Below are 21,821 nucleotides of genomic sequence, written 5' to 3' on the forward strand. Positions count from 1 at the left end.
GATCAGTTGTTTAGTTAAATCTTTTTTGTTTTTCTTGAGGAAGATGAGCCCTGAGCTAACATCTGCTGCCAATCCGCCTCTTTTTGCTGAGGAAGACTGGCCCTGAGCTAACATCCGTGCCCATCTTCCTCTACTTTATATGTGGGACACCTACCACAGCATGGCTTGACAAGTGGTGCCATGTCCGCACCCGGGATCCGAACCGGCAAATCCCGGGCCACCAAAGAGGAACGTGCGAACTTAATCACTGCGCCACCAGCCCCAGTTAATTCTTAATTTTACTCATCTGATAGAGAGAAACGTATCTTAGAACTGTTTACGTTCTTTGATTTTTTCAGGCTTGCAGGTTTAACACATGAACAATGAGCATTTATTCCTTTAAAGTGGAAGCATAAACAGTGGTGTGTCCTTATAGGCATCTATCTCTATGCTTTGAAGCGCTGCTTTTGTGAAAGTGGTAGTGGAGTGAGGTACTCACTGTTCCAATACCAGCCAAATCAAAAACTGAAGTTGCTGTTAGAGTTTTTGGATCATAAACATGGGAAACAGTTACCCTTAAAAGCCTGTTTATTGGGCAGGGGGATCTAGTCTTCTTTTATTCCCTTGATACTATTGGTCAAAAGCCCTTGTCCTATTCTGTCTGCCATCTCTCTGCTGATCCCCTTTCTGTCTATTTTCATTTATCCCACTGCTTCTTGCCCAAGTTACTTTCTTTCACTCCTATTGTGTCTTTCCAGTTCCATTGGACCCAACTGTCCCCCATCTTCTCCTTTACCCTTTCTTGTTCTCCGTTACACCCCCTGGTTCACTCTGTCTCTCTGGGTATCTCTCTTTGATTTTCTCTTTCCTCCTCATCCCCCTCGACAGTCACAAGGATAGAATCAAGATACTCCTTGTCCAGGAAGTGCTCATTCCAGTGGGATCAGGAATGCAAACAGACTCTGGCAGGGAGAGCCAATGGGATACAGGACACAGGAGTATCACAAGGACAGGGCTGGTCACCTCCCTCAGCCTGGGGCTCAGGGACCCTCCTGAGGTGATGACTTGAAGGGGATGCCTGGGGAGCAGAAGGCCCAGCCCCAGGAGGACGAGGATGGGGAAGAGGTCTCGGGAGAGGACTCAGGGCTGCAGAATCCTAGGACCAGGGGAGAGCCTGGCGTTATGGGGTTGCCTGAGAGGGGTGACGTGGATGAAGGGTGAGAAGAAAATTGGGTTTACTTTTTTCTGTAAATCCAATATTATTTGAAATAATTTAGCTTGTTGAGCTCTTTCAATTTCCAGGAGGAGGAGATATTATATATTCAACTTATAAACTATAACTATTTATTTAATAAATTTGGAAAAGTGATTTCCTAGTTTTAGGGACTCTATGCCAAAAACTTACTTGAGCATGGTTCACCATGAATGCGGAATCCTGCCCTTCCAAATCCAGCCACGACGTTATTTTGTAAGACTGTATTGGTCCCTCTATTTACCTAGTACAATGATAAAGAAAATGCTTTGGGTCATACTCTTAAACAATTATACAGTGAGAGCAAGTATGCAACATACACAGGAAAACTCAGGAGGAAAAATTTAATTCATTATTCGCCCATTCAAATTTATAAAACAAATGGAGTATTGCAATTACCTTAGGTTCTTGGTGTAAAATCATCGCCTCATACCATACCTTAGACTTCATTAGAAAACTGCATTAAACAAAATTTTTTTTTATTTCAATCGCAAAATTCACTGGATGTGGTTCAATATTTACAGACCATAGACCAAATTCCAGCATTATAGTAAGGTTACAATGATTTTATGACTCTTTTGGGGGATATTCTGTTATCAATTTGATTTATTAGAAAAAGACAACTCTTGTGTTTCTTTCCCCTCTGTATGTTCATTCTTGTTCTGTGTTCACTGTGTCTCCCTCTTAACAGCTTATAGCATGTAGCCAAAGCAAAAGTTTCCTATTCTTTGATCTATTTATTGAATATATTTTGTTTTCTGAATTTTATTCAATTCATTTACCAGGTCTAGTAGTCCAGGTTTGTTCGTATTTCTCTCTACTCAAAAGTTCTTTTTGTCTGTAACCTGAAACTTAGTGCTTGATTATATAGGCACAAATTGTTTTCTAAAGCCCTGGTTTCCAAAACGGAGTAAGCACACTGCAGGGAATGCACAAAAGATCCTTGAGAGTATGGGAAGGAAACAGTAGAATTTCTGTTTTTATTTCTCTGGCAACTTTTAATCTTTCTACTTGTGTGTGCTATAGTGTGTATAATCAAATCACGTAACTGGTACATGCGGATAATTTGTGAAAATTTATAAATAAATAAACATATGTATATTAAAAAAAGACAACTATGGCAATTACAGTGGACCATAAGATTTAACAGCAGCATTCACTAGTTTAAATAAAATAAAAAATCTGGGTTACCATGAGTGTTAGGTAATTACTAAACAATTTTATTTTATGATCCAAGTCAAAGTGGTAGAAAAGGAAAAGTATAGAGCACAGAAGATTTAGTTCTTGCCTATGGTGTCAGCAAAACAGTCAAAATCTCAATTATTTAAAGCATATTAACACTTTTATTTTTAAAGATTATGATAAAAATCAAGTTAAATGAAATTCATTAAAGTAAAATAAGGTCTTTTTCTTTCAAAAGATATAGATAACTTTAAAGATTTGAAATGGACACTTGATTACATTCTAACATCTATAAATAGATGAAAAGAGAACATTATTACCTCATAAATGTAACTAAGTCCCAGGCTTTCAGATTTTACTTTAAAGTGATTATCAACAGTTGCACAAAAACAGAACTCAATCCTTATCTTTCAAAGAGAGCTATTTTTAATTCCCTTCTGTTCCTATGGCATAGGTAAATAAAATAAAAACAAGAGGAAGCTGTGTTTCCTCCAAATCCTTTTTCTGCATTTTCTATTTTCTTCCCTGTAATCTACTCTTCACCTAAATAAAGACCTTTAGTAAGTGAAGAAACTTCCCGGGAAACAAGAAATTGCTAATATCAGATAATTGTAAAAAGCTTTGCATATAGAATCATAAGAATTTTAGATGAGAGATTTTAGAAATTCTGTAGTCTATCATTCTAATTTTCCATATAAGGAAGTAAACTTACTCCAGAGTTAAGTAGTAATATGTGGAAAGCACTCAGTCCCTTAGCAGCAGAGAGACCCTATACTAGAACTTGAAAGTGATAATGTTGGAGAAGCAAGAAAATAAGAGAACTATTTAAACCAATGGACACCAACACAAAGAAAAATCCAATAGCTATTGGCGCTCACAACATCTTTCAAGAAAATTCATTCGCTCCTTTAATTAGCTCATTCTATTAGTTCATCAATATTTACCTAAGGAAGAAATGGTTTTCAATAACATTTTGAGATTTACAATTTCTACAGAAAGTATAATCTTCAATAAGGAAATTATAAATTATAACTTTGAATGATTATAATTATAAATTTGTTCACACTACCTCAATTGCTGCGTGCCAGAGAGTTGAACTTAGATCTTTTCTGTTCTGATAGGTTCCTGGCCAAACCGAAAGTGCAACCAAATTTCCTCGGACTCTGTTGGCATCCCCCCATATTCTTATGCCTGTACAAAAAAGGAAAATCCCACCAAATACATATAAATTTGTAATGAATACTACAGGGGAATGTCTTTCATTTTTTTCCATGAAATTAATTTTCCTGTTTGAGCCTGACAAATGAACCCCTTATATTTTAGAGCGAGGCTTCAATAGTGAAATTCTGCCTCCTTAATAGACTACCTGTATTAGAATCTTCTGGGGTGCTTGTTAAATATGTGGGTCCACAGGCACCACTTCAGATTTTAACAAACACACGCATACATTTATACACATTAAATAAGTTTGTATTATGCTTTATACTGATATTCAAAAAAGGATAATCTCCAGGGCCAGCCTGGTGGTGCAGTGGTTAAGTTGGCATGTTCCGCTTCTGCTGCCTGGGGTTCGCCGGTTCAGATCCCAGGTGCGGACATGGCACCGCTTGGCAAGCCATGCTGTGGTAGGCGTCCCATATATAAAGTAGAGGAAGATGGGCACAGATGTTAGCTAAGGGCCAGTCTTCCTCGGCAAAAAGAGGAGGATTGGCAGCAGATGTTAGCTCAGGGCTAATCTTCCTCAAAACCCACTCCCCCCCACCAAAAAAAAAGATAATCCCCTAAAATTGAACAGAATTTTTATAAAATAATAATCTTTATTTGTGAATCATCTTTTTGATTGACACGTAAAGAGTATTTTAAGTCACAATAATTTAAACTATTCATGATTAGGTAACCCACAGGAGATCTTGGTTTGGTAAATAATTCTTCTAGAGCTGTTCTGTCCAATATGGTAGCCATAGCCACATGTGACCACTTAAATTAAGTACAATTAAAATTAACAACCCAGCTCTTCAGTCACACTAGTCACATTTCAAGTGCTTAATGACCACACGTGGTTTAGCAATTACCATATTAGCACAGATATAAACCTTTTCTATTGCAAAAAGATTAATGGGACAGCGTGGCCCTAGAGTTTGCAGACAAAATTGCCTCAGAAAGACCTACAATTTAGATGAAATATTATTATATTACCTTCCCCCACTGTAAAGTGGATGATGTTATCATCTATGTCCAATCCATCTGTCCCAAACACACCGATTGCTGGGGAAAAGCCATTGTGAAAAGCACAGCCTCGAATATAAGATGAGCTGTGTTCTTGAATCTATAAAACATCGAGATTCAGTGAACACTTAAAAAATAAAATTAAAATACATCTACAGAAAAAAATTAAAGTAGGCGATTTTCAGGAAACAAACCTTGATAAATAAGATACTCAATTTACATTCCATTAAAGGAGATGATTTCCCAGTAGGTCTTTTAACGCTGGGAAATTTCCATGTATCTTGAGTTTATGATTAAATCAAGCAAAAAAGTTTGCTTACTTAAAATACACACAAAACATTCTCAAGTACTTTCCCGTGCATTTATATCTCTATCATTATAAAATGCTAATGTACTAACAATTCTTTTTCAGAATATTTTACTATCTCTATCCTTATAAAATGCTAATGTACTAACAATTCTTTTTCAGAATATTTTACTATATGATGAACAGGGATTTGTTTTTGTAATTACAAAGGTTGATGCTCTCAGCAGCTGGTCACAATTCAAATGTCTATAGGAACCAGTCTATGAGCAAGTTAGGGATTTCAATTTTAAACCTACAAGATTATTTTTTATTTCTATAGGAAATATGAACTCTCTCATTTTTTCTTAAATCACTAGCCCTCTCAGAATATTTATTTTCCTCTTTTTGACATGGATGGATGTCATGGATGGATGGATGGAGGCGTGGATATACAGACATGTTTCATTTGAGAAGTTTAAGCAATACTCACATTAATAAAAACTATTTGGAAATATTTTTGGTCATTGCAATGTAAAATATAGGTGTGAAATACTATTATAGATTTTCATTTCTTTCGCCTTCTGTGCTCCTCTTTTTATGGATTTTTACTAAGCATAAATTGCATGAAATGGATCAAATGCTGATATGAGTCTAAAAAAGTTAACGGGAAAAGTACCTAAGAAAATCTTATTATATTAGATGGTGGCCTTAGCAATTCTAAGATATGAGTTAAATGAAAACAAAATTAAAATCCAAATATTTTATTTTGAATATATGCAAAAGTTAAAAATAAAGTACAAACCTGTCCTAGGCTGAGAAATGTTACTGCGTATCTTGGGTCTGTGCTATCCCTGAAGCCTTCTTGGCCACTGTGATAAAATTCCACATTACTTAGTCTAGCATTTCCTAGGTGGGGAGAGGAAGGATTAAATTTTTTTTCTTGAGACAGAATAAAAAATTTGTGAAAAGCTACCAAAGTTGTTGTAATTTTCTGCATTACAAATTTGTTTTCAGATTTTTCATAGAAATCTCATTAGTTTTTCTTTGCTCCTTTAATCCAAATACAGCCGTATTTCTGAACTTTTCTTCACTGCTTTCCCCAAGAGCCTTTTTAGACGTTTTTTTCCCTGATTGCCTCCCCTCCTCATGAAATTTTAATACCACAGATATACTATACATCTGTTAATGTATGGTGGCCCTTTGGAAGGCCACAAACCGTTGTTTATCTAAGGTTTTTTTGTCCCCTAAGAATCAATTTTCACCCCCCAGGTGGTGATATTTTCCCTGTCAAGAATGCGTGACATAAGGCACAAGATATAATTTACTTGACATTTCAATTTTGATGCTTTAAAGAACTTTTACATAATCTCTTCCAGAATATGCATTGCCAAGTAGCTGTTGATCAGTTTGTCATAAGTATCATTGAGGAGACAAGAGGCAATTTCATAGATGAGTAGTAACAGCAACAACAATCCACGAGGGATTACTCTGCGCCAAGCGCTGTACACATTGCTTAACAGGCAATGTGTGGTTTAATTCTCATATAACACTCTACGAGTTAGGAATTTTTATTATTTCTATCTTCTAGACAAGGAAACTGAGGCACAGAGATTCACGGCTGGGGAAAAACAATAGAGGATATTCCTTGTTTCAAAAACTGATATCTAATAAAGTGCATTGGAGAAGAGTTACTTTGTACTAGAAGAGAAAAGCCTGTCTCAAAATCCATGGGCCAGCAATTGGATGTATGGTAGACAACACAAGGATAATAAGAGAGAGACAAAGAAATGGTTGTTACAGACCACCTGGACCTACAAAAGCCATAGATGTGTTTACTTACATCACAAAATAATTTACAGGAGCAAGGAAAGTTTGTCATGGGAATAAGGTCTATCATGGGATTTGAAGTGAAACAGACATGGATTAGTATCCAAGGTCACAGCAATTTCATCCCTCTAATCATCTGTTTCTTTATCTTTAAAAGGGGGAGAATACCTATGCCACAGCACTATGAGGGTTAAGTGAAATAATATGTGTTAAATGCTTAGCACAGTGCCTGGGATCTTACGTCATGATCATCATTACCATCATCACCGCCAGTTAAGCGTCTGTTGGCAGATTACGACCAACAGGTAGAAGTTATAGTTGGATAGCTGATGGCCCAAATAAAGATTTTCTAGTTAGAGCTGTTGTAAAGTGGAATAGCAGCATTGCGAACAAGTGAGGACCTGCTGAAACAGTTCAAGTCAAGAACAGATGATCCACTCCTGGTACTGAGATTTGGGGATCCAAATACCACCTTCCAATACAAAGAACCACAGTTACATGGAGGAACACTTAGTATTCCCAGTCTCAGAAAAAAAAAAATTACAATATGTGTTTGCCATATCAGAAAGTGAAGAGGCTTATAAAAGCTAAGTCAAAAGGACCACAAGAACTTAGGCATCAACGTGAAGAGGTTTTAAAGGTCAACAATGGGGCATTTCATTTTGAGTATGAATAAGATTAACAATCACAATGGATTAGAACATATCAAATATGTTTAAATCCACGGAGCTCATAATGATACTAATAAAACAAAAACTTCTTGTCACCTTTGAAGGATGCTTAGGAAGCAACTCATTATTTTGAAAACTGGTTAATAAGAGGAAAGAATTAATCATTTTTCTTACATTTCCTATAAAAACTGTCCTTCAGGGTTGTCAAACAGTTGTTTGGGAAAGCTTCTCTTTATGGATGTATTCTAGATTGTAAACGAGGAGTGAATGGCAGAATGAAAATATCACCATTTTAAACCTCAGTGATTTAACAGATCCAGGCAATGATTATTAATATCTGCTAACATCACAAAAGGAGAAATAATCATACATTAAGTGCCTACTAATGGACAAATACACCACCAACTATGAAGAATTCTTGCCTAAAAATTGAGTCTAATCATTTTTCTAGTTCTAAGCTACCTATGCATAGAAAATACAAAGGAGGCAGGAACAAGTTAAATTCTAGGGACGCAATCACCAAATTCTAGACTGTTGGGAACACTAGGACAGATGACCTGGCTTCTTTTATAAGTAAACTGCAAGGAAAGACACATGAATCAAAGAGACTTAAGATTCATAAGCAATTGCAACATAGATCTTACTTCAATACTTATTTTAACAAAGAAAGTACAAGAGAAAAAAAGAAAAGGAGAGAGAGAAATAAAGAAAAAGAAAAAACTGGGGGAATTTGAACAATCATTTGATGATAAGGAATTATTACTAACATTTTTAGGTCTGATACTTATAGAAAAAACGGGGGAAATTTGAACAATCATTTGATGATAAGGAATCATTACTAACAATTTTGGGTCTGATACTTATAGATTTTTAAAAGAACTCAGAGCTACATAATAAACTATTTCTAGATGAAATAATATGTGGTTGCTTTATTTACAGTAGCCAAGATATGGAAACAACCTAAATGTTCATCAATGGATGAATGGATAAAGAAGATGTAGTATGTATAAACAATGGAATATTATTCAGCCCTGAGAAAGAAGGAAATCTTGCCATTTGTGACAACATGAATGGACCTTGAGGGCATTATGCTAAGTGGGATAAGTCAGACAGAGGAAGACAAATACTATATGATATCACTTATATGGGGAATCTAAAAAGGCCAAATTTGTAAAAACAGAAGGTAGAATGGCAGTTACCAGGAGCTGGGGGTGGGGAATTGGGAAGAGGTTGTTTAAAGGGTACAAACTTGCAAGTGGTAGATAAATAAGTCCTGGAGACCTAATGCACAGCATAGTGATTACAGTCAACAATACTGTATTAAAAACTTCAAAGTTTCTAAGAGACTAGATTGTAATTGTTCTCACCACAAAAAAGAAATAATAATTATGTGACATGATAGAAGTGTTACCTAATGCTATGGTGTTAATCATATTACAATATATAAATGTATCAAATCAACACATTGTATACCTTAATATATATATGGCTTCTTCAAAATAATCCCAGGGCTTGAAGAGAGTGGGTGGGCGGATAGACGAAAAAAGATTGACCAAAGTTGATAATTATGGTAACTGGTGATGAGTACATTGGGATTTATTATGCCATTTTCTCTATATCATTTTCTGGTATATGTTTGAAGTTTTCCTTCCAACAAAAATAACAGATCTATTGTGCTTGTTACAAAATGAATTCTGTTTGGATGAGAGGCTGGGCTAGCTGTTACCTAAGGTCATTGTTAATTTGATAATTCTTATTGTCTATGAAGGTAAAATAAGTAGAATAATGTTAGGGATTTGGTTTTGAGGATCTCTCCTGGGTTACATAATCCCTCTTAAGGCTTTATTTTTCCATGTGCTAAAAACAAGACCCAAAATGGAGTCACTTATGCTAAGCCCACATCACTAAACCAAGACTTAACTTAATTACAGTTTTGGCTTTCCCAGAAATGGAATCTTAAACCAGTCAATCTAGATTGCCCGATCCACACTAGTTGGGTAAGCTGCCCGATAGACCTCTGCTATCCCCTAAAGGAAAGTAACTTTGCAATAACCAATCTGCTTTTTTGTCTACTATAACTTCCTCGATCCTGCTCCCCTCTGCCTATAAGACTTTTTCACTTTGCACAGCATTTTGTAGAAAAGTCTTTCATTTTGTATAGAAAGGAGCTCCTGCTAGATTGGATGCTACCAATTCATGAATCATTGAATAAAGCCAGAACGATCATAAAAATTTACTCAGTTGAATTTTGTTTTTTAACACGTGTGACCCTATAAAGAAGTGAGAATTATTTAAGAACTGACTAAATACTGAAGACATCATGTTATATTTCATTTAGGAAAATAAATTGAATTCGTACCAACCTTTAAATGTCATCATGTTTTCGGTGAATGAGCTGACCAGGACACGTGCACCAAATGATTCCCTAAACCAACCTGGATAATCTTCGCCAAGTATTTTGATGTTCCTACTCAGTATCCCAACATCGGCTGCTAATGTGTAGCTCTGAGTGGTTCCAGGAACATGGTATCTTTCAGCTGCAAAGAAAGACAGCTAGATTACTACCAATGCTGGGAAATACCTGTCTTCATTAGTTTCTTTGCAGTTGACAGGCCACATAACTTTCTAATATACCAAAGTCAACACAAATGCATGAATTGATTAGAGTTGCATGCTTAAATGTATATAGATGACAGACTGAAATTATGATACCTTTTTATTTATAAAATAAAATATAATCAAAAGTATTTCTTTTATTTACACCAAAAAGATTTGTATAATCAGCAATTATGAAGTTATTGCTTCAGAGGCAGTTTGCAACCACTTCAAATTATACCTGAAAACACTGTTATAAGGCAAGTTGAGAAGCTTACTGTAATATTAATAGGTGAGGAAATGAGGTAGAGAAGTAAAAGAATTTGCTCAAGGCCATGTGGAGAATCAGCGACACGTAGATCTTATCTCTCCTGACATCTAAACCTTGGTTTGTTCCGCTTCTCCTGTGACATATTTTGCATCCACCACAATTCTTTATAAATACGTAGTAGCATACCAAACACAGTCTGTAAATTTACATCTTCATGATTTGTAAACCATAAATTATATTCTAAGTTTCTAGAAACCTTATCCAAAACTTCTAGACAAGGAAGGGTATTTCAAACAGAGAAATGTTTGATAGTTTAAATGAAAGAACCTGTAATGTCAAGCTTCAAAAACCATTTGTTTTACAGTTAAAAAGTTCTTCCATGAAATCTTTTCCTTTTGATTTAAAGAAAAATAAGTGATAGAGAATGATAGACACATGTGCTTCTGTCAAAATATTGCTTTAAGAAATTCTTGTAAGTTTCTTTTGTATGTGAGTCAAGCGTCTACTCATCTATCACCCTGCCTTACAGCTGGAGTTCTCAGGAGCATCCGAAGCTTTTCTAACATCACACTCCTGTGTGCTCCCACTTCCTGGGATTCAGATGCTCCCTAGCACGTCAAATGGGGGAAGGCTGGCGTGCTGGGAAGGCCTCAATCTTATAAATTGAAAGATCATCTTAGATGATTCTGATTAACTCCTTCTTGCCTTGAGAATTACAGTTTCACCATTTGGCTGTAGCTTGTCTAAATACTTACAGCCGAGAAATGTGCTAATGAAACAAATCAGGACAGACATGCTCTTGAATCAAGGGTTCTCAAAATTCAGTGTGCCTGAGAATCACCTAGAAGCTTGCTTAAAACACAAAGTGCCAGGCTTACCCCACTGAATACGATATAGTGGTCTTTGCTGAATATTTGCTGAATGAATGAATGCTACAGCAGGGACTATTGGTAGCTAACACATAAATAGGAGCACCTATCTGAGTGAAATGCTCCTCAAAAATATTTGTGAGACTATTTTTTTTATCAAATAATTGTAATTACAAAGAAGAGACTAAAAATCTGAATACTTCAGGACATTTTAATTACGTATTTATTTGGTTAAAGAACAGCCACTTACCGAAGTGAGTGTAGGAAAGGGTATCATTGAGAATGAGAATTTTCTGATCATGCAGGATTTTAATGATACTTCTAGTTTCGGTCTGGTGGAAATCATAGCTTGTGGTTGTTACCACAATCTCTTCCCCCTCCTTAGAAAAATTCAAGTGCCAAATTCAAGAACAGTTTTTAAAATAGGTTTCTATTTCTTAATAGTAACTATTAAATAATTCTAATTTAATTTTATCTGATTAGCAATCATGGTATTATCAGAAAGAACAAACTATACATTTAGGTCTCTAAAAATAAATATGCTTGTGTTTGATATTAAGAATTCTAAATTTTGAATTATCTCAGCATTTCCTTAAATTTAATTCAGTCATTAAATAAAATCCCAGGTGATATACTTTTTAAAAATTAAATAGACTAAAGCAAATATATTCATATGTTTATTAAAAACTGGTCAGGATAATATTCTTAAAAATACTTAAATACATAATACTTAAAGAAATAAATAAATAAAAATGCTTAAATAAACTTTAAAAATTTCCCCAGATTTTTTTACACATTTAACTGTCGTTTGATACTCCTGAAAAGTGGGAAAGACATACATAAAAATTATTTTTTACCCAAAAACTTTTATATTTTCCTTTCATAACTAACATGTTCATAAAGTTCTTTATATATTCTGAAGGACCTTTGAGACCACAATTTTTAAATGCCTGCTATCTGGTCAGCTTTTTGAGTGCAAGCTAATTGCAAAATATACACTTCTTATCTGGTTAATCATATAAGAAAATAAATGCCCAGGAGAATAAAGAAGAAACCTTTTCCAAATGACCCACTGTGTGTATTCACTTTCCATCACACATTATTTCCTCTACCTGCCAATCCACAGCATCCATCAGAGACAGGACTTTGGAACCTGCCTGTGCGGTCTCTGAGAGCTTAGTTTTATATATTGACCGTGGAATTCCATGGAGATCCAGCTCACCAAACACCCCTGAAGGAGAAAACACACTCCTATTTATTTACCACACAGTACTGAGTTAAGTGTTGGTATAAAACAGTTCACTGATATATTTTAAGAAGCGATTGGACATTTTAGAATGAATGGAATGAAGTGGGGTGTCTGCTCAGGGCTATATAAGAAGGCTTTGACCATTTGACCCACTTCTAGGAATGTGTCCATAGAAATTAAAGGCAGTACACAAGGAAACATGAATGAGGATGCTCACTATAATAACATTTGGAAATATTAGAAAACTAGAATTATTCCAAATGTACATCAATAGGAGAATGATGGAATAAATTATAACACACGAATACAGTAGAGCAATATGCTATAGCAAGGAAGTGTTATCTATAAATATTGATCTAGAAAGATATCTATAATATGTTAACTGAGAAAAGAAAATTGCCTAATAAAATATTTAGTTTGACTAAGTTTTTGTAAAAGGCACAACATTACCACCACAAATCAATATATGTAACAGGAATATAGACATAGATAAAAAACATGGGAAGACACACAAAAATTGTTAACTAATGCTAGTTTCCACAAGAGTGGTTAGAATCCAAAAGATGTCTAATTTTTCTTCATATTTTTTCTTGATATTGCTCTGTATTTGAAATGTTACCTTTGAAGTAAAAAAATAAACAAATAAAAGCAAAATTTCTTTTTAAAATTGAATTTGTCTGCCCCTGGACATTCACCAGTGGAGAGTTGACTAATTCAATCTCAAGCCATTTTTTATCCCCTTATTTACTGACTGCCACTGTTTTAGAAATTGTATAGTGTAGCAATTATAGCACACGCTAGTATGTGTCTTTTTAGTAAATATGCAGTAGTATTAATAAACGCAGTTATTAATTGTGACCAAATTAAACCTGCTCACTTCCTTTGCTTTCCGGGCTCAAATAGGAATATGCACAAGCCATACAAATGCAACTGGGAGGTTAAAGTTTGTGTGTTATCCTATCAACCGTTGCGATAGGACAACAGACAGCAGAGTCAACTAATCCACAGATTATTAACCCTATAAATGGAATAACGGGCAGAAAAGTTACCTTTTAGGAGAAAAGCACTAAAATATGAAAAGTATTATTGTTTATATAAAGGAGAGATTATAAAGAAAACCGGATTGGAGAAGTAATATACATATGGAGAGATCTGTTAATGTTAGTTTTGCAAAGAATTATATTTTGATTTAAAATGTACACATCTATATCTATTTTAATGTGATATGATTTAATTTTAAAAATCTCTGCTACTTTTATAACCCTTTATTATAAATAAATGTCTGTAAAAACTTCTTATACCATAACATCAGGAACTGATAACAAGGACCTCAGTGCTATATGTTTTAAAATAGATTCTCAAAACTGATATGACACTTTTGGTATCTGGGAACGCATACCTAAGACCTTTGATCCTTGATTTGGTCCTTCTGGAAGAGCCCACTCTGGTGTAGAATGATTTCCTCTAAGAACAATCTGTAATTCTCCTTTAAAAGGGTTATCTTCCCAGCCACCAATTAATCGACCTCCCTGCAGTGAAGGAGAAAATTGTTAACACTTAAAAACTGAGCAGAAAAAAATTTCCTCCATAAAAAAAGAATTAGGAAGATATTGGCAGCCTCCTCCAATAAAAATGAATGAATTTTGTTATTCAAAGAATGGTATTGTAACTGGATGTGACCTTAATTTAACCCACTCACTTTGGGATAGGCAGTTTATATGATTTTTCCCAGGTCAAACTCATTGTTACTTACTGCAAGAACTGGACCTAAAACTGAGACCTGCTTAGACCTAAACTACTGCTATTTGGACAGATCACACTTTTTTAGGACAATATGACATAGATAACAGGTACTCTTCACACTTACATCCCAGCAATGCCAACTATGAACCATTATTATTAATAATAATAGCTATTTCTAGATGCTTGCTGATTCTATGTCAGGCATAATGTGTAAGGCTTTATGTATATTATATCTTTAACTTTATGTATATTATATCTTTAACTTTTATACTAAAGCCACAAATTAGTAGTATTATTCTCATTTTATAAGAAGACTGATGCCAAAAGAGGTCAAATAACTTACCCAACTAACAAACAGTGAGGTAAAGATGAGATCGTAGCTTTAATTTAACTCAAACCTCATGCATCTAACCGAAGTATCACATATCTCTAAAGCATTAAAAGATCCGTTTTATCGAAGAAAAGCTACAAAACATTTTTATTTTTTAACTTTTTTTTGAGGAAGATTAGCCAATCCTCCTCTTTTTGCTGAGGAAGACTGGCCCTGAGCTAACATCTGTGCCCATCTTCCTCTACTTTACACGTGTGACGCCCACCACAGCATGGCTTTTACCAAGCGGTGCCATGTCTGCACCCGGGATCTGAACCGGCAAACCCCGGGCCGCTGAGAAGCAGAATGTGTGTACTTAACCGCTGCGCCACCAGGCGGGCCCCCATTTTTATTTTTTTAATGGTGCTTAATAACTTTTTGGTTAGGCCATTCTTTTTAATGAACAATAATAGAAGACTGACAGAGCAATTAAACTGATTAAACTGTTACATATTCAAGAACATCTAAGGTTTATGAGAAAATGAGGTGATTGTTCCAAACACTTGAAATATTTTTATTAGTCCGATCCTGTTTTCATAATTCCATGTAAGTCCCTTCATTTTAAGAAACACTGCTTAAAAAAAACAATAAAGCTTAAATTCTTTTAATTTTTTCTAGAACTCTTGGGGATTCTCTGTTGGAGGAAGTTTTGAGTTTAACTTTACTTAATAATAATACAAATATTCTACGTAGGATTGACAATGGGCAAACCTCACACTCAACAGTAGCATGCTAACTCTCCCTAAGGAATGTTTAGTCCACAATCTGAAGGAAAGCAGAAGTATAGTGGACTTACATGAGGCTCACATTTCATGGGCTAGAGTCAGTTGTATTTTTTATTCACCTCAATGGTATATGCTTTCTTATAATTTGTTCAGTACATCTCCCACATTTAGAATTTGGTTAATAAGGGAATAAATGAAAAGACCCTCACTCCTACCTGCAGGAATATGTAGGTAGCATTCAAAACAACTTTCCTGTGAGAAGACTCTGCAGCTTCCACATTAAGCTTATCTTCCAGTTCTAGAACCCCCCAAATAACGAGCCTTTCCATTGGTGGAATATCTGTGTCTGCTACAATCCATGTCCCTATAAAACAATACTTTAATATAAGAAATATAATTCATAGACACTAGCCTATACATAAAACATTGGCAACTCAGTGAATCCTGGTTTTGAAATTTGCAACCATTTTTCCACACAATGATGGATTCTCATCTTGTCCAGATGATCTACAGGTTTAAATCCACATAAAACTCAGAGGGCTGGGTCTTGTATCCGGCACACAATAATAGAATCCTTCTCCAATTGCTGTTTCCCCAAGGCGTGCTGGATAAAGGTGGAATGCTAACTACTGGGGCATCTATCCTAATGTTGCATAACACAAGCATTTTATTTCTTTATGTTGATGTATTTACCTTCAGGAATAACCACATTTGCTCCTGGATGAGGTACGGTATAATTATTTTCTCGAGATGATTGCCAAAAAGAATCATTTGACCATAAGCTGAAAAGAGAAGAGAAAAAGTTCCGTTGTTTTCTTTTTATACATTTAATGACTATCTCCTTAGGACGTAGCACAATACTAGATATTAGGGGGATGATAGAATGCAAATTAGATAGTTTATAATTTCACTAAGTAGACAAGCTAATGTGTTCAGTTCATAAAATACTCAACACACACAACTACATATGTAGTTTTATTCTCCATTGAAGAAAACTTCCTTTCTATCCACAATCTGAATCACTTTTTCTCCCACTAAATCCTCAATGTGATACTCTAATTTTGTCTAAAATGTCAATTATTTAATTTCCTTATAGGATTTCCCATGGCAGAAAAGGGAAAAGTATCCTTTGTCCATTTATACACTTACATACATGGTGCTGTTTCATGGGGAAAGGGACAGGAGGACACAGCTCAAGTCTGTGAAGGGAGGGATGGAAGAATGCTCTCTGAATTGGCAAGAATTAGTCAATGAGGTTAAGCCCCTGTGCTGGGGGCAGGAATGGCAGGTCTGTAACCAGAGTGAAGGTTACGTTAAATCGAAATAAATACAGAAAGTGCCCTGGAGGAAAGACAGTCTTTACTTTTCATCACTATACCTTCTAGAAACTACCTTTTAATGCAAATTATTGTAAAGAATATTATAAAGTTAACAGTGTTTTCCCACTAGAAAATGTTCACAGAAGTTGCTCTCCTGACCTAAAAAACTCAGAAATTCTATTATACTAATTCTGGAATTCTATAAAAGGGCCACGTACAGCTTGTTTCATTAAAATGTATATTTTTATTACACATGTGTATTACTGAGAAATCTGTTGATCAAAAATCCTGTTCTAAAAAATTTGTCTAATGGGTTCAAAAGAGAGGATAGCAGTTAGATTATTTAGACTCATAGTAATACATTATTTTTATGAAGTAATTTCAATGGAGTTTTTTTAGGGTTGAATCTATCTAACTAAATAAGCTGACTAGCATCGTACAGATTCAATCATTGATTTTTATCTAGCTTTTCTCAAGATTAATAGCCTTTCATTTTTATACCCACCAGCACTGTCACTATCACTATGCATATGTTATACATTCTTCTTCTTGTTGCCTGTTGTTATGATCAATAAAGCCCAAACCCTCCTAAACTGAGCATTTGTGTGTTGTGCAGCTAGAGCTTTACATTCTAACCCTGAGGTACCAGTTCTGGATCAAGATTCTGTTTGTTTTCACTGATAGCTATCTGCATAATACGAATTAATAAACCAACGATAGCTATTCCAGTAAGCAGAACTCAAACTGCGGGGGCAAAAAAACCTATACTGTGACATAGACACGTAGCATATCAGCGTATACTTCTATCACATCTTAGTCTAAACCAATCTAAATCTATTACATGAGTCTTAATAAATATTAATTACTTAATAATTTTATCTTCCTTAGCCTCTATAAGGGCTTTTTGGCCAATAACCTTGATGGTCCATATCTCTTATAAAGCTCTCCGGAGTCTTTTTATGCTTCCCTGCTTCTCCACTGTCCTGTAATACTCACAGAGTAGCAAAAGTGGTCTTTTCAAAATGTAATTTGTGGTATGTCACCTCTCAGCTGGACAGCATTTAAAGGCTTCCCATATTCCTTAATACTAACTGCCTGCATGACCTGAATGGTCTGGTGTCCACCTGTTTCCAACAACATCTCCAGGGCACTCTCCCACGCACACTGTGGTTTAGCCATGTTGATTTTCTCTCAGTTCATAGATATGTGACACTCCTTCCCACATCAGCACCTCTGCTCAGGTTGCTCCCTTGGACTTGAACACTCCTCTCTCACCCTTCACCCGGCCAGCTCTTCCTTGTCCTTTGGGTCTCAGCTGTAATGTCTCCTCCTTTGAGAGGCTGTTCCTAACCACTTTTCCCAAAGGAGATCCCTGCCACGTTGTTCTCTGTCCCAATACCATATCCATTCCTTTTTAAAACCTGTAATTACAACTCACAATTATTTTCTCTTTACTTTTTCATTTGTTTGTTTGCTTGTGTTGGGTCTGTCTCTTTGGATAGAATGTGGGTGTTTTGAGGGACCACATCTATGTTGTCCACGATCGACTCCCCAGTGTTCAGCACAGTGCCTGGCACATAGCAGGTGCTCAGTAAATATTCTGTCATGGTTGAATTAATATATAAACAAATTAAATTATTATTATTATGTACAATAGCCACTACAGTATATGCATATTTTGAAACGTAATTCACTTAACAAATAACACTGATTTGTATTTGATGTAGAGTAGTGGGCTCTTAAGTGCCCACTAAATGTTAGCTTTTATCACCACCATTATTATTTTTATGATTATTATTTGTCTATAAGGGACACAAATATACATCAAATCAGGCTAACGCCTTTAAGGGTCTTAAAGACTAGTATCCTCGTATACGGTAATTATTATAATTCAAGGTAGAAAGTGATATTTTACTTAAGAAAAAAAGGTAAAAGGCTATATAAGTTTCAAAGATAGAAAAATTATTTTTAACTGGAAGAATTAACATATATTAAGAGCTCAAATATTTGAAATGAAATTAAGTCATATTTTGAGGTTTGACCAAGATAGTTATTCTAGAGAAACAGACACAACCTGCTAAGAAAGCATCGGATTAACAAGGACACTTAGGTTCTGGCGCTATTCTGGATGTCATTGGAAAGTTCTGTGATATTAGGTAATTCACTTAAGGTCACTGGGCTTCAGCTTTCTTAACTGTATAATTAAGGAGTTGATCTAATCCAGATCTAACATTCTGCAAGGCTGAGATTAACCAGTAACTTTCAGATGCAATTTTCGTGAGCTTTTTCCATTTTCTCAACAGGGTGGTTGTAAGGTTCAGGTGAAACAGTGAGTGTGGAAGTGCTTTGTAACCTACAAGGCCCTGTGCAGGAGGAGGGCACTGTGCATTATTTCCTCATCCAGGAGTGACATATGAAAAGAATTATTTCAAGAGCTATTGAAGAGTATTAACAAACAAAAGGCCTTATATACTTATATGTGGCTGGTCGCTTCCTGGGAATTGGTTTTCTTGATGAGGGATGTACAGGAAAGCAATCCTGGAGCACGCAGCAGTAAGCTTGGAAATTAATAATAACATCTTTCACATCAGGATCCAGAGTCCCAGAAATGGGCTGGCTCTGATGAAAGTCATTTCTTCCTGACACTGAAAATGAATTAAAAGCAGCTTAAATTAACATGATGGTCAAAGTATTTGAATATAAACAAAATCACAGCAATTTGAAAATATCTTTAGAGAGTAACTTGCTATAATTCAAATGTATGGAATAAATATGGAGAAATCCTGACAAAATGCACATCTTATTGAGAAGCACATAGTCAAAATATCTTGGCAAAAATGAATACTTTAGAACTCAATTAAAATTTATTCTTAAATATTTTTGTTTAAAAAAATAAATAATAAAAATGGAAACAAAATACATGACAGCTTCCATTGTACTCATTTCCCCTAATTTTGTAAAATGTTGGGGTCACGTGTAAGAGTGTTGGTATTATCTCCAAAGGTAAAATGTAAATTCTTAATTCAGCTCAAGACCTTTTCCAGCATAAAGTTAGTCTCCAGTCCTTTCATTCAACAAACATTTCTTGAATCCTGCTATATATGGGGTACTGTATAACAAATTTGCCCATTAAGTATTTTTTTCTCCTCTTTTAGACAAAGCATAGATAACATAATCACTTCTGCCTAATGAATACATACCTAAGTAATACAGAGTACTAGTGTTTGCTTCCAGGTGCCAGTCTCCATTCTTGCTAGTATTCCAATCCAGTGGATTGGAGGAGCCATTCCTCATATCAATAATATTAAACATATCAGGATTTTGAGTGAAGTTATGAGATATGATTACATAGTCTTCTTCCTAAAAAAGTTTGCAAAAATATGTAACTTGTTTTATATGTTAATACCCTGTATAATACACATTAATTTTGATGACATATAATCCATATATTAAGACAAGTTTTTTTCTTTTCCTTAAGATTGGCACCTGGGCTAAGAACTGTTGCCAATCTTTTTTTTTTTTCTACTTTATCTCCCCAAACACCCCCTGTACACAGTTGTATATCTTAGCTGCAGGTCCTTGTAGTTGTGGGATGTGGGACGCCGCCTCAATGTGGCCTGATGAGCAGTGCCATATCCGCACCCAGGATCCGAACCCTGGGCCTCCGCAGTGGAGCACGCGAACTTAACCACTCGGCCACAGAGATGGCCCCTAAGACAAGTTTTAGTTTGTTTCTCATCTTGCATTTATATTTTGTTTTTTGACATTTCACATGTCTATGGAAATAATGCCAACTCTACCAAGGTAATGAAAGACTCTCTCTCTGTCTCTCTGTCTCTCTCTCTCTATATATATACATACATAAATACATGTATGTTTTTAGAGAATATTTTATTTCTCTAGTGTTTGAAAACATTTAAAACAATGCTAGGTATTGTTTTTTGGCTGCTCATATACACCATAAGAGGAAGAACATGAAAGGGGATGAAAACGCCCAATTCAGGATACTGGTTACCATTAGAGGTGGAGAAGAGGGAATGATATTAGGGTGAGCCGGCTATACAGGGGTCTTCCACTTCAACTAAAATGTTCACTTCTTTCAAAAAAATCAAAGGTAAATATTCATAGAATGCTAGATTCAGAGAAAGTGAGGTGGTGGACATACAGGACTTGGGCTGTTACTTTCTTTGTTTGACATATTTCATAATACATATAATAAAGCCCTTAACTGGTACCTGAAACATCATAAGCACACAATGAATGTCAGTTATCATCACGGTAATAATAACAGGGCACAAGCTTAGTACTACAGGAATATGGCAGAAAGATTGCTTACTTTGACTCTTAAACAAGCTTTCTTTTTTTAGTTTGCTTTTTAGATTTAGGGGTGGGTCGTGAAGGGTGTGTCGGGCTGGAACAGGTCAATATGTGAGGCAAGGGCATCCTGGGCCTAACAACTGGTGTAAGGATGAGAGTGCAGGCTGCGTTTGAGTGATATGCAATCATAATTATTAGAAGATGGATTTTTATAGCTCTTTGTTTACCTTAAATCCATAGAATGTTGATGTATATGATATGTTGGTTATTTGATCTACATCTTTAAAGTACCAGTTAATGTGCTTTGCATTTGGAATCAGAGCCATCCATCCAGACATATGAGTCAGTCGCTTCTTCTGAAAGGGAACAACGCTTGTGCCTGTAGGAGAACATAAAACAAATAATTGTAATCTCTATCTCTAGAAGATTTCTCCTTTTATGAACAAGTGCAAATGTAAAACATTAGTCTAGTCTACAGGTCTCTAAAGAGGTCAGTACAGCATTTCACTACTTATGCTCTGTCTTCGTTGAACTGAAGGTCCCACTGTTTAATATTACACTTAAATGAAACTTAAAATGCTTTCTCCCTTGGGGTCTTGAATTGAGATAGAGCCTTTATTCCTTAGGGAAAGATAAAATTGAAACGATGACTATTACGACTACTACAACAAAAGTGCTTAAATATGTTAATACAATGCTTTAAATATCATTGATCTGAAATATAATTCCATTTCTATTCTTTTAAGAACTTAATTCTTCAGAATCCTTGATTTGCAATGTATGCCAACATATGTTCTGATTCTTTATTAAATTCTCCTATATTTGTTGAGTTATAATCTGCATAGCAAGTGCTAATGGAAAGTTTTGATTCAGAGCCCCGAAGAAACTAGTTTACAACTAGTCCTACCACTAACACTGGCCCTGATACCCTAAATTTTGT

At 35.3% G+C, this 21,821-nt stretch overlaps 1 protein-coding gene across 1 annotated transcript in view; it reads right to left on the reverse strand.

Annotated features, from left to right (window-relative positions):
* Positions 1-21,821, reverse strand: part of PKHD1L1 (PKHD1 like 1) — a 150,669-nt gene that overhangs the window by 31,509 nt on the left and 97,339 nt on the right. The window contains exons 51-63 of the mRNA XM_046642192.1: positions 21,109-21,260; positions 19,765-19,924; positions 19,038-19,209; positions 15,939-16,027; positions 15,461-15,609; positions 13,807-13,936; positions 12,271-12,389; positions 11,409-11,538; positions 9,787-9,960; positions 5,728-5,831; positions 4,610-4,739; positions 3,483-3,604; positions 1,385-1,475 (exon numbers count right to left, since the gene is read on the reverse strand). Coding sequence (XP_046498148.1) covers positions 1,385-1,475; positions 3,483-3,604; positions 4,610-4,739; positions 5,728-5,831; positions 9,787-9,960; positions 11,409-11,538; positions 12,271-12,389; positions 13,807-13,936; positions 15,461-15,609; positions 15,939-16,027; positions 19,038-19,209; positions 19,765-19,924; positions 21,109-21,260 — 1,722 coding nt within the window. The remainder of the gene's footprint in view (positions 1-1,384; positions 1,476-3,482; positions 3,605-4,609; positions 4,740-5,727; positions 5,832-9,786; positions 9,961-11,408; positions 11,539-12,270; positions 12,390-13,806; positions 13,937-15,460; positions 15,610-15,938; positions 16,028-19,037; positions 19,210-19,764; positions 19,925-21,108; positions 21,261-21,821) is intronic.

The sequence above is a fragment of the Equus quagga genome, chromosome 16 (assembly GCF_021613505.1).
Source record: "Equus quagga isolate Etosha38 chromosome 16, UCLA_HA_Equagga_1.0, whole genome shotgun sequence".
Lineage (NCBI taxonomy): Eukaryota > Metazoa > Chordata > Mammalia > Perissodactyla > Equidae > Equus > Equus quagga.